The sequence below is a fragment of the Tinamus guttatus genome, unplaced genomic scaffold (genome assembly GCF_059628265.1).
Source record: "Tinamus guttatus ecotype Peru unplaced genomic scaffold, ASM5962826v1 Tinamus_guttatus_pri_ptg001160l, whole genome shotgun sequence".
Classification (NCBI taxonomy): Eukaryota; Metazoa; Chordata; class Aves; order Tinamiformes; family Tinamidae; genus Tinamus; species Tinamus guttatus.
The window spans coordinates 302,271-314,397 of NW_028289694.1; the positions used below are offsets into that span (position 1 = coordinate 302,271).

A 12,127-nucleotide genomic window follows, 5' to 3' on the forward strand; every position below is an offset into this window, starting at 1 on the left:
GCGCCCAGAGCCCAGCCTGCCACCCCAGGGTCCTTCTGGGAGACCAGGCATGCAGAAACATTCTCCGATCTCCATCTTCAGGGATAATCCAGAGCTCTGCTGGGACCTGCCTTCAGCAGGGCGCTGGATCCCCCAATGCAGGTGCAAGGGATCTGCTCTTCTGAGACAGGCTGCACTGACTCTTTGCTTTTAAAAGGCTTGAGCAAGGTTTCTTGGTCTGTGGTACTTGAGATGGAAATGATACATCAGAAAAGGTCAATGTGCCTTTAACACGTCTTCCTTCCAGAGGGCTTTAGCTGGGACACTGGTTCCTGCCACACTAAAAACCATGGGTCAATCCAGGTAGCAAACGTGGGGAAGTTTTTCCAGATTCTGTGAATTTTGCCAAGCTTTCCTTTGTCTGACCCGGAGGAAATCCATTTCTTATCTTGGACCTTAGTTGGGCCTTGGGCTTTTCTGTGACACCTTCAAGTAGTGTTTCTCCCCTGGGTGTAGTCCCTGGCAAGCGGTCTGTCTTTTGGGTCCGTAGAGCACCTTGGATCTCCCACACATTTTTGCCTCTGGGCGCCTCAGGACGTGGCCACACACTGCAGTGCTGCCATGCAGACTCCTGTCTGGAGCCCGTAAGGCACTGCCGGGCTCAGGAGCTGCATTTTCCAATATGGTGTATTTTACCATGTTTTCTACTTGTCATGAAATCTTGAATGCAGCAACCAGAGAAATGGGCATAAGGTAACAGGGCTATGGAGTGAGCTCTTTCACATAGGAGGGAAGCCTTTGTGAACTTGTCAGAGGTGAGGTCTGCTAGTAAACATACATGCTGAATATTAATGGATTAAAAACTGTTTAAATATGGGACAGGTTGCCAAGAGAGGTTGCGGAGTCTCCTTCTCTGGAGATCTTCACAATCTGCTTGGGCACAGTTCTGTGCCATGTGCTCTAGGTCACCCTGCGTGTGGAGGGGTGTTGGACTAGATGACCTCTACAGGTCCCTTCCAACCTTAAGCTTTCTATGACTCTATGATTTTGACTTGTTCACAAGGTGGTGAGATGACCATCTCCCAGCTCCCCAGCTGCTGAAGCTTGTGAGCATCCCCACAACCAACGTTCCTCTCCTCCTAATCTTTGCACAGTCCTGCGGCCAGTCTTGCAGAAAGCAGACTCCATGCTCCTTGGAGCCTGTCAGAGATGGGGCTTTCCAAGCCACTGCAAAGGGAAGCACGACCTTTACTCCTTTATTTGTTACTTATTCAGCCTCTATCATCCTGTCTATGGCACACTGAGCACGCGTTTGGAGTTTCTACCCTTTCTCCTCTCCTCTCTCCATTGTCTCCTCCATGTCTACTGAATTACCAGGGTCATGGGAAGTGCTGGTTTAGGGAGCTCCCTTGAAGCTCTAAGTTGTGCATCTGAAGGCCTGATGGAGGCCTTCCTTTGACATCCCCATGTTGTGCTTGGGTCGCTCTGAGCAGCCAAGAAAATCCCTTTTGTCTAGGGACTTGCATCGGAGCTTTGTGCCTGCCTTTGTACAGAAGCACAGAGAGGTCTACGATTGCCAAGAGCGGCACGGCCCACACCATGGCCCAGGACGCCTAGGAGTTGTGTGGCTCTCCCATTCCCACATGTCCTGCTTGAACTGACAAGTTCTAACCTCACCTTCACAGCACACAAGGTGGGCATTGTAAAGCTGCAGGATTGGGAATCCTCCCATTACTCTTTATTCACTCAGCAAACCAGCTGCTGGTTTGCTTTGGACTCCCTGGGGTTGCAGAGTCACCAGATGCAGTTCAGACACCTACCCTGCAAGCTGTGGAAGAGAGGAATATGCATGGGAGTGAGGTGCTTCCAGTCCCCTCTACAACTCCATGAAATGCAGCCCAGGGGTTTAGGAACTGAGCTAACTCTCCCTTAAGCAAAGTCCATCTTCAATACAACTTCATTTGATCCTTTTGCCTGTAAAGTCTTAACAGATTGGAGGTGCCCTCAGGAGGGACCTTACTGCCTCCTGCCATCTCTGTGATGTCCAGGAGACCTTTGAAGAATCTGTTACAGAGACTGAGAGTATGAAAAAACGGTTTGGAAACTGCATACGGGCAGCTGAAAAGAGCCCTGCATATTCTTGCCTAGAAGCGAAGCTTGGAGACCTCCCTCAGGTGCCCTGAGAAAGGGAGAGAAGTTGGAGATTGGAGGTTTTGAAACTGGACTTCTCTGCTCTTAGGAGGGGCTGGGTTCTTTCTAGGACAACTGATTAGGGTGATCATCATGCACTTCAAAGAGGTTTGGGCACACAACAGCTGCAATCAAGGCTAATAGGCAGAGGAGCGCTCCTCACTCTGCATAACGTGACTATAAATCCATTTTCTCACGATTCCCAGTAGAAATGCTGAAAAATTCTGCCTCTGAGGAACACTCTGCAGAGGTGAGAAGGGCATCCCAAAGAAAACACATGTCAAAATAACTGTTAAAAATCCCCAAATTGTGCTCTCAATACACGTTCATTATAAGTGGTGCTGTAGATACTGAAAAGCCCTTCTACAAACCAGGGGGTTTTCACCTGAAAAATTGTGAATCTCAGAGCTCATCATTCCTCTTGTCTCCTTCCCACTACTGTAGAGCTGGACAGACTTCTCTGGAGCCCATGGGAAGGTGCCCCTGCTCCTCACAGCACATTCGGCCACCCCACGCTGAGACTCAAGGAAGGGAGCGGCACAAACATCTCCATGAAGAGAGGCAATATGGGCAGTGTATTAGAACTGGAACAAGTCGGGAGATATTTAACTTTAAAAATCTGGGATAACTGCTCAATATATTTTCTTTTCTGAACAATCCACAAAGCTTGGAGAGAGTGAAATGTCCAACAGCAGCTCCCTCAGCGAGTTCCTCCTCCTGCCATTCTCAGACACGCGGGAGCTGCAGCTCTTACACTTCTCGCTCTTCCTGGCCATCTACCTGGCTGCCCTCCTGGCCAACGGCCTCATCATCACAGCCGTAGCCTGCGACCACCGCCTCCACACCCCCATGTACTTCTTCCTCCTCAACCTCTCCCTCCTCGACCTGGGCTGCATCTCCACAACTGTTCCCAAAGACATGCACAATTCCCTGTGGAACACCAGGGCCATTTCCTATTTGGAATGTGCTGCCCAGATCTTCTTCTTCTTCTTCTTCTTTTCAGCAGAGTTTTCTCTCCTCACAGTCATGGCCTACGACCGCTACGTTGCCATCTGCAGACCCCTGCACTATGGTGTCCTCATGGACAGCAGAGCTTGTGTCAAAATGGCAGCAGCTGCCTGGGTCAGTGGTTTTCTCTATGCTCTCCTGCACACTGGCAACACATTTTCCATTCCGCTCTGCCAAGGCAATGTGGTGGAGGAGTTCTTCTGTGAGATCCCCCAGATCCTCAAGCTCTCCTGCTCATACTCCTACCTCAGGGAAGTTGGGCTTCTTGTTGTTAGTACCTCTTTACTCTTTGGGTGTTTCACTTTCATTGTGGTGTCCTACGTGCAGATCTTCAGAGCTGTGCTGAGGATCCCCTCGGAGCAGGGCCGGCACAAAGCCTTTTCCATGTGCCTCCCACACCTGGCTGTGGTCTCCTTGTTTGTCATTACTGCATTGTTTGCCTACCTGAAGTCCCCCTCCATCTCCTCCCCACTTCTAGATATGGTGGTGTCCATTCTGTATTCTGTGGTGCCTCCAGCCCTGAACCTCCTCATCTACAGCATGAGGAACAAGGAGCTCAAGGAGGCACTGAGGAAACTCATCCAGTGGGTACAAGGTCAGTGATAACAACTGTTTCATTCACTCACCAGGATATCTGGCATCAAGGCTGTATTTTATCCATTTCCTTTTTTAATTCTCTCTTTTACATCCATCTTAAACTAATAAATACTAAAATAAAGATGCCTAGTTTTTGTCATGTCTGCACAGGTATCTCTCTTTTAGCACTTAAACACAGACCATGATAAAGCAGGAAGCCAGGCTTCCCCCTTCACTAGCAGACAGGGGGGATTCTCTGAGCCGCTTCTTTGAGCTCCCTTGGATGTGCCCAGTGCAGGGAGGAGAGTTTCCCTCTGCAGCGTCTTTTCCAGCACTGACACCAAGGGACCTCTGGGGTACAGAGTCACAGCGGGACAAGGGCAGGTGGGCTGAGACCAGGGGTCCAGTGTTGTTTAGGAGACCTCACTCACGCACAGCCCAGCGTGGGCTGCTGCTGCCGCGGGCTGCAGGGACACCAGGTTCCTCGGCAGAGCCGCCCCGGCCAGGAAGGGGCTGCTGACGTCACAACCAGCTGCGCGGCCTGGCCTATCAGGGGCTGCGGCAGCAGTGACGTCACCAGCCGACGCCCACGCGTCAGCACAGAGCCAGCCCTGCAGAGAGCAGGGGCCTCCCGGCAGCGTCCCCGCAATGGCCTCCGTGTCCCTGCCCGCTGCTGAGACACCCCTGGCCTCACAGGCAGCGCCTGCTGCTGCCCCGGCAGCTCCGCGCGCACAAGGGACCTCCCTGCGTGTCTGCACCAGACCCCGCTGCCGGCCGCGCTGCTGCTGGGACACGAGCGGCCTCAGAGCCCGTCCCCAGCCATGGGCCAGCGCTGGCCTCGCAGCTGCTCTGCCAGCAGGGACCTCCCAAGGAACTGCCCAGCCAGGCGCCTCTTGCTGGCCTGCCTGGGACTCAGCAAAGAGCAGAGCTCACGGTCACCCTCACAGACATGGATGGACCTGCTAATGCCTGGTGCTGTCCAGTCAGGAGCACAGACAATGTGAGCCCCCTGCCAAGCAGGAGCAGTGCCATGTGCCTGCTGCTGGCCTCCCAGGTGCTTGCAAACCTTGACTTGACCATCATCTGACTAGGTGATCTCCAAACGTCCCTTGCAACCAGAGAAAGGTGCCTTCCGTCACTCAAGCCCCCTTGAAGCCTCTCTGCGCACCTGCAGACTGCTGGCAGAGCACCCCCTGAGGCCAAAGGTTCCTGCTAGGCAGAAGATGCCCTGAAGAACACGGTGGTGCAAAGCAGCTCTGCAAAGAAGGACCTAGGGGTCCATGATCTCCTGGTGTGCAGTAGGAAACCTGTTGCCAGGAGGTCAAGGGAGGTGATCCTGCTTCTCTACTAAGTCCTGGGGAAGCCACCCCTTGAGTCCTGTGTCCAGTGTTGGGCTCCCCACTACAAGAGGGGCATGAAGCTACTAGGGAGAGACCAGCACAGGACTGAAAAGTTGGTCAGGGAGCTGGAGCATCTCTCCTATGAGGAGAAGGTGAGAGAACTGAGCCTATTTTAGCCTGGAGAAGAGAAGGTTGAGAGGGGATCTTGTCAGGGTGTGAAAATACTTGAAGGGAGGGTGCCAAGAGCAGAAGAGGATGGCTCAGACTCTTTTCAGTGGTGACTAGTGATGGCACAAGAGGCAACAGACACAAATTGAAGTACAGGAAGTTCTGCTGAATTTGAGGAAAAGCATCTTGACTGTGAAGGTGACAGAGCACTGGCATGGGTTGCCCAGAGAGTCACCTCCTCTGCAGATATTCCAGACCTGCCTGGACAGGATCGTGTGCATTGTGCTGTAGGTGACAGTGCTTGATCAAGAGGATTGAACTAGATCATCTACGAAGCTCCTTCCACCCTCAACCCTTCTGTGATTCTATAAATGGTCTCCACTGGAATAGATCAGCTTTTTGAGCTGTAGGGATCTGCCTGTCCCTCAGCTTTATTGTGAGTGGTGCTCTAGCAGGATAGAAGGCATCCAGGGTCATTAGAGATGACCAAGGAAATTCCTGGCCTGGCCTCCCACCGAAGCTCTATCTCCAGTGATTCCATTAGGACCTTTAGGCCAGGAGCTTGCAAGCAGACCATGTGCATGCTTAGCTTGGTAAGGGGGAATCCCACCTGCCATGTATTTGCGGAGTTCATGAGTTAGCTGAATCCTTCTCCAAACCTGGCGCTTCTGAACAGACATGTGGAGCCCCAATAAGCCAGCTGAATAAGTCATCTGAATCATATATGCACCATGTATCAACAAGCTCCCTTCTTATCCCTGTCTGGGTGTCCTGCCTAGTTAAGAGATGTGAATCAGGACTTCCCGTGGGACATTTCTAACTTTGGTAAATAATCATTATCTGATGAAATAAACTGCAATGTTGGAATATGTATCCCTGTACTCCTTAGGGAAGGAAAACAAGTGACTCTACTTGATGGAACATATCCCAGAGGGAGGAATCCCAAGGGACAGAGTAATTCCTGAATTCAGCTGGGCTGCAGCTCGTGGCAGCCTGTCAGCACTGCCCAGAGACAGCCGAGTGCAGGAGCAGCTCCTGTGCCAAGAGCAGCAGGGCTGCGAGCACTGCCTGCTGCTGCAGACAAGAGAGGAGAGAGGACAGAGAGGTGAAAGGCAGCGTGGATGGGAGGACAGAGGAGAGCTCATGGTGGGAGCAATCTGTGACACGGTAAGTCACCGGCTGCAGGGTAATGCTGCTGAGGTTTCTGGAGGGGCCTGCAGCACCCCCTCCCAGCTGATGACTTTTCTTTTTTTGAGGACTGTTCTCCCTGCTTCTACTTTGCATACGAGGAGATGCTTCAGAACAGAAATTCCCTGTCCCAGCATCACAAGGCAGGGCATCATGGCTGCTTCTTCTGGAGCTGGTGCAGGACACTGAAGGCAATGTGTGCACACAGGTTCTTCAGAGCACTGTTCGAATTCAGAGCAGTGTCCATGCGCCCCAGGGTGCTGTGTGCCCGGGGCAGTGATTCTGTGAGGATCAGCACTCAGCCTGCCAGAGTGCTGCAGGGAGAAGCTCTGGGTGGGAGGAGAGATCCCCCCTGGGCAGGTTCATTCTCCTGCTGAGAGGCTGCTGTGTGGGGTCAGGGCTGCTCACAGCTCAGCCTCACCCACACAACATATCTGGAAGGGGCTTTGCAAGAGGACACTCTTGGAAAGCTTCTATGAAAGGGACAGCAATATCCAGAGGCTAGGATTTTGTTTTGTATCTTTGACAAGGCAGCAAATGAATGGAACATTTTTGGTTCAGATGCCTGAAGGAGAGTTCTGCAGTGCTCCTCTGAGGGATCAATAGGTCTGGGAGGACTCCACAATATTCCTTCAACTGCCTTTTCACCTGTGGGCAGCAGCAATATCCCCTTTGCAGCTCTCCTCATTCTCATTGTGCTTAGTCTCACTCTGCTCTCAAGGGGAAGGGCTCCAGGGCATTTCTGACCTCCTCTGCAGTCAGATTTCCAGAACAGCAGAGCTGCCTCTCTCCTGCCATGTGCCTATTTCCCATTGCAAGGCGCAGGGGCTGAGAACCACTGCCCTGGGAGTCCACACTGTCTGGGAGGTGCAACCTGGGGACGGTGCTGCTCTGTCTCTCTGTCCTCCCTTGGCAGCAGTCACAGTGTTTCTCCTCATTTCCCTGCCTCTCCTTTCTGCTCTTGTCCTGGCAGTCAGCTGGGGCTTCAGCTACAAATTCAGATACTCACCCTGAGGTCCTGCCATGGAGGTGTCTGAAGAGGGGCAATGTGCCCAAGGTGCTGGGCAGCGTCATTGGAGGGGCTGCAAAGGGGTTGACTCTCCCTTTAGGAGACTCTGTGACTGTCAGGACACGTGAATGTCTCCGTTGCCCTGCTGGGGTTGTGAGGTACCCTCCAGAATAGGACTCAGTGCACAGAGGCTTTGCCATGTAAAGAGCAGTGTCCTGTTCTCTCCATCACATATCCACCTTGAACTTAGATGGCGAGCAAAGTTAAGTGAGTGCTTTGAAACCAGTCTTCTATGATCTCAACAGAGTCCAGGTTTGTTTGGAGGAACAAAGCAGATGGGCTCAACAGCACTCCTCACTGTTCCCTAAGCAGCAGAGAGCCCATTTCCATCTCCAGCCTGCTTAATGTTCACATTTTCAGAAACAGAGACATCTGTCTTTATTTGCATGTCAATAAAGACATGCAAAGAACCTGACGAGATATGGTGACAGAATCTAAAAATTTCCCAAATAAGTAATTTTTAAAAAAAGTTAAACCCCCCTGCTGCACCCCAGACTCCTTGGAAGTGTGTGTGGGAATATTAAAAGACCCTTTATATTAAAGGTGGATGTCCTGTGACATCAACTCTGAAAAGGAGGGATATCAAGAACCAGTCCTTTATACACATTGGCGTAGAGTAACTCAGGCTCTGGCTCCTGCCAGAACACTCAGCTGGAGCAGAGACTGAGGAGCTGACTGAAGGTGACAGTGTGAAGAAGGAATTACTGAGAGCTGAGACAGGGATCGAGAAGCATTTCTATGAAAAACGGAAAGTTTATTTCAGAGAAAATTCTTCTAAGCTATTATTGCCTTTTCTTCCCTACACAGTTTTCCTGAGCCCAATAGAACAGATGTCCAACAGCAGCTCCCTCAACGAGTTCCTCCTCCTGCTGTTCTCAGACACACGGGAGCTGCAGCTCTTGCACTTCTCGCTCTTCCTGGGCATCTACCTGGCTGCCCTCCTGGCCAACGGCCTCATCATCACAGCCGTAGCCTGCGACCACCGCCTCCACACCCCCATGTACTTCTTCCTCCTCAAACTCTCCCTCCTTGACCTTGGCTGCATCTCCACCACTGTTCCCAAATCCATGCACAATTCTCTGTGGAACATGAGGGCCATTTCCTACTTGGAATGTGCTGGGCAAGTCTTTTTCTTCCTTTTCTTCGTATCAGCGGAGTATTTTCTCCTCACAGTCATGGCCTACGACCGCTACGTTGCCATTTGCAGGCCCCTGCACTACGGGACCCTCCTGGACAGCAGAGCTTGTGTCAAAATGGCAGCAGCTGCCTGGGCCAGTGGCTTTCTCAGTGCTCTCCTGCACACTGGGAACACATTTTCCCTACCCCTCTGCCAAGGCAATGTGGTGGAGCAGTTCTTCTGTGAGATCCCCCAGATCTTCAAGCTCTGCTGCTCACGCTCCCACCTCAGGGGAGTTGGGCTTCTGGTGGTTAGTGTGTGTTTAGGCTTTGGCTGTTTCACTTTCATTGTGGTGTCCTACGTGCAGATCTTCACTGCTGTGCTGAGGATCCCCTCCGAGCAGGGCCAGCACAAAGCATTTTCCATGTGCCTCCCGCACCTGGCCGTGGTCTCCCTGTTTCTCATCACTGTAGTGTTTGCCTACCTGAAGCCCCCCTCCATCTCCTCCCCAGCTCTGGATCTGGTGCTGGCTGTTCTGTACTCGGTGGTGCCTCCAGCAGTGAACCCTCTCATCTACAGCATGAGGAACAAGGAGCTCAAGGGTGCCATTAGGAAAGTGATTTCATGGACATTTTCAAGCAGTGGTAATTTTTCCACATCTCTCCACAAATGACTCTTTCTGTATGCTGTATCTGGATTGAGCATTGTTTCTTCACGTTATTTTTATTATGACTTTTACTAGTGATAATAAAAACACACAACTACTTGTATTCATTCCCTTTTTTATGGTGTCTGCTCTGTCTCACCTGATACCCTAAATTTTGTCGAATGCTGGACAAGGACTGGCTCCCTAACAGTATCTCTGTAATAAAGTAATTTCTATCAGTACCGTACATGAAAGCTGGGCTTTTCCTCCAAAGCTGGGGTCAAGAATAGGCCCAAGGACTTGCACCCCTCAAGGGTCTGCTGCACAGGATTCTCCATGGGTTCAGCAACACAGAGCTCAGAATCATGTAATGATCTTTGAGAGACCAAGGGCAGTTTTGGGAATTCACCTATCAGAGTCCAAGGATAGTGGAGACGCTGAATGGTCATGGATTTACACATGCACAGCTCTCCTATGTATAAAGGCACAGTGTCAGATGGCTGTTTTCATGGAGGGGAAGCTGGAGGTGTCAGGAGAGCACAGAGATCCTCCTGGGACAGCATATGCCTGGGATGGACTGTGAGTAGAGCCTCATAAAGGGAGAGGTCCTCAAAGATAGAGTTTCTTAGAGGTAAAGCACTTGGTATTTGCAGACAAAAGAGGACTTTGCAGTCTCAGGAGAGGCAGTGAGGACTCAACTGCCAGGAAGAAGGGAGAACGGAGAGCCCTCTGGGTCACCATCTATCAAATACCAGGGGCAGGATGTATAGGCACAACTGGACACAACGACCACCCTTGGAAATGCTCTGCAGTCCGGATGCCCTGGACTGTGCAGTCACCTGCAGTCCCCTGGAGGGATTAGAGGTCGTGATACCCATTTGGTTGGGTCTGACTCCTACCCCCGGTCACAGGGGCAGTGAAATGTCACCCTTAGCCACTTTATTCCCCCCTCTCCCCACTCCATATCCTTCCCAGCTCTGGATCTCTCTGTACTGACCATTCTGTACTCAGTGGTTCCTCCAGCACTGAACCCCCTTGACTACAGCATGAGGAACAAGGAGCTCAAGGAAGCGCTGAGGAAACATCCCCAATGGTTACAATATCAGTGCCAAAAACTGTCCTGTGTGCAGTCACTTGTCATTCCCATGTACTTGGCATGAAACATGTGCTCTCATTTATTTCTTTATGAATGTTTACTCTTAACTTCCAGAATAAAATAATAATAAATAATTATTTAAAATACAATAGAGCACTACAGCAGGAACAAAAGGCTGATTATGGAAAATATGGGCCTGCTGCTAAATGGGTCAAGAGCCCTGGTGAGAGAGGACACAGAAAAGGCCACCTTTGTCTCAGGCTTTAATGCTAAGAGTGACCCTCAGGAATCCTAGGCCCTGGAGTCCATGGAGAAATGGAGAAAGGAAGACTTTCCCTTGCTGGAGGAGGATCTGAGTAGGGCTCACTTCAGCAAACTGGACACCCACAAAACCATGGGCTCTGAGGGGACTCTCTTGCACTGTTCAGTGCCCACGTCCGACAGAGCTCCATGAACTGGAAGAAATTGAGTCCCTCCAGTTACACTGCTTGTACCTCTGGCCCTTGGCAAGCAACCTTCACACATCAGAGACTCTCTGAGCACCACCCGATAGATGCAAAAAGGGGCTCACATTGGAATGCTGCATTTATGACACTGCATCTCGCACTGCTTTCATGTCTCCTGATGGTTAGCTTGCTTCCCTTTATCCCTTCTCTGTTTGTCACACTGCACCATTGCATGTTTCACGATCACATATCAAAGTGCACAAGTGGCAGTTTCTCCTCTGGTGTTATTCCTGTGTTTCACACCTCAGAAAACTTCACCTGCCACCTGCATGGTCAAAGTGACAACTGGGAATAGAAGAAGCGGAGCGCAAGGAAGGACCTTGCTCTACCTTGCTTGGTCTTGTTACAGGCATTGCCTGGTTCAGGCTGGGCTGCTTTTTCTTGGAGAGCAGCAAGAGAAGAGGCATCTTTCCCTTCTTTTAAAAGTCATCAGGCAATAATTTGCATCCTGCTTGTAACGCACACTTGCTACTCAGGGCCATAAGGGCCCAGGGCTTGGGGCATACAAAGGAGCATGATGAGAAAGAAGAGCACCGGCACAGCTCTGGAGCAGTCGGCAGACGGCGCGACAGAAAGAACCAGACCCCACTGGAAACAATGGTCTTATTTCACAATTAAAATTAAGGCAGTACAGAATGATATATTTAACCAAAGGAGCTTATTGCACACTGATTTTAGCATCAGACAAAATAAGCAAGGTAATGCACCTAACCATGAGTATACGAGAAAGAGAATAGTGATTAAAAGATACATCACCAATTGCCTAAATATGTTACTGTCATACAGATCCGCAGTCACTGGGGAGTCCCTGTTGTGGTGAGGATTTGGAGAACCTTCCCGGCAACTGGGAGGTCTTATGTGGTGCATCCACCCGTGAGGTCTCCAAAATCGCAGCAAGTGTGTCCATCTTTTATAGAGCCAAATCAGCAAATCATGATAACTTGCATTTTGTTTGTGAGCGGTGACATCTGATGTGGCATACTTTCCCTATCATGTGGGATGGGGATCTGGTCAGAGCCCAGGCCTCGGATGGGAGGGTTCCCTTCAAGGTCAAATACAGCTGCACGAGAGCTTAAAAAAGCTACAGTTTAATAAGCCTCCATGCAAGCTGGCATGAACAATTCTACAGGTGAGTGTTTTGTACTGCAAAGGCAGCGCCGTATTCATCTCTAACTCAACTCCGACTCGGGCCTGTCGTTCAGGCCCTGGCACTTCAGTTCCTCATGTTCCACTCTGTCGTGACA

At 50.9% G+C, this 12,127-nt stretch overlaps 2 protein-coding genes across 2 annotated transcripts; both read left to right on the top strand.

Annotated features, from left to right (window-relative positions):
* The first annotated feature begins 2,850 nt into the window (after window positions 1-2,850).
* Window positions 2,851-3,780, top strand: LOC148590680 (olfactory receptor 14J1-like). The gene has a single exon (XM_088538760.1). It carries the CDS (start codon window positions 2,851-2,853, stop codon window positions 3,778-3,780), a length of 930 nt encoding a protein of 309 aa, XP_088394886.1.
* A 4,568-nt stretch (window positions 3,781-8,348) lies between these two features.
* Window positions 8,349-9,308, top strand: LOC148590681 (olfactory receptor 14A16-like). Its single transcript, XM_088538758.1, has one exon. It carries the CDS (start codon window positions 8,349-8,351, stop codon window positions 9,306-9,308), a length of 960 nt encoding a protein of 319 aa, XP_088394884.1.
* Window positions 9,309-12,127: the final 2,819 nt, after the last annotated feature.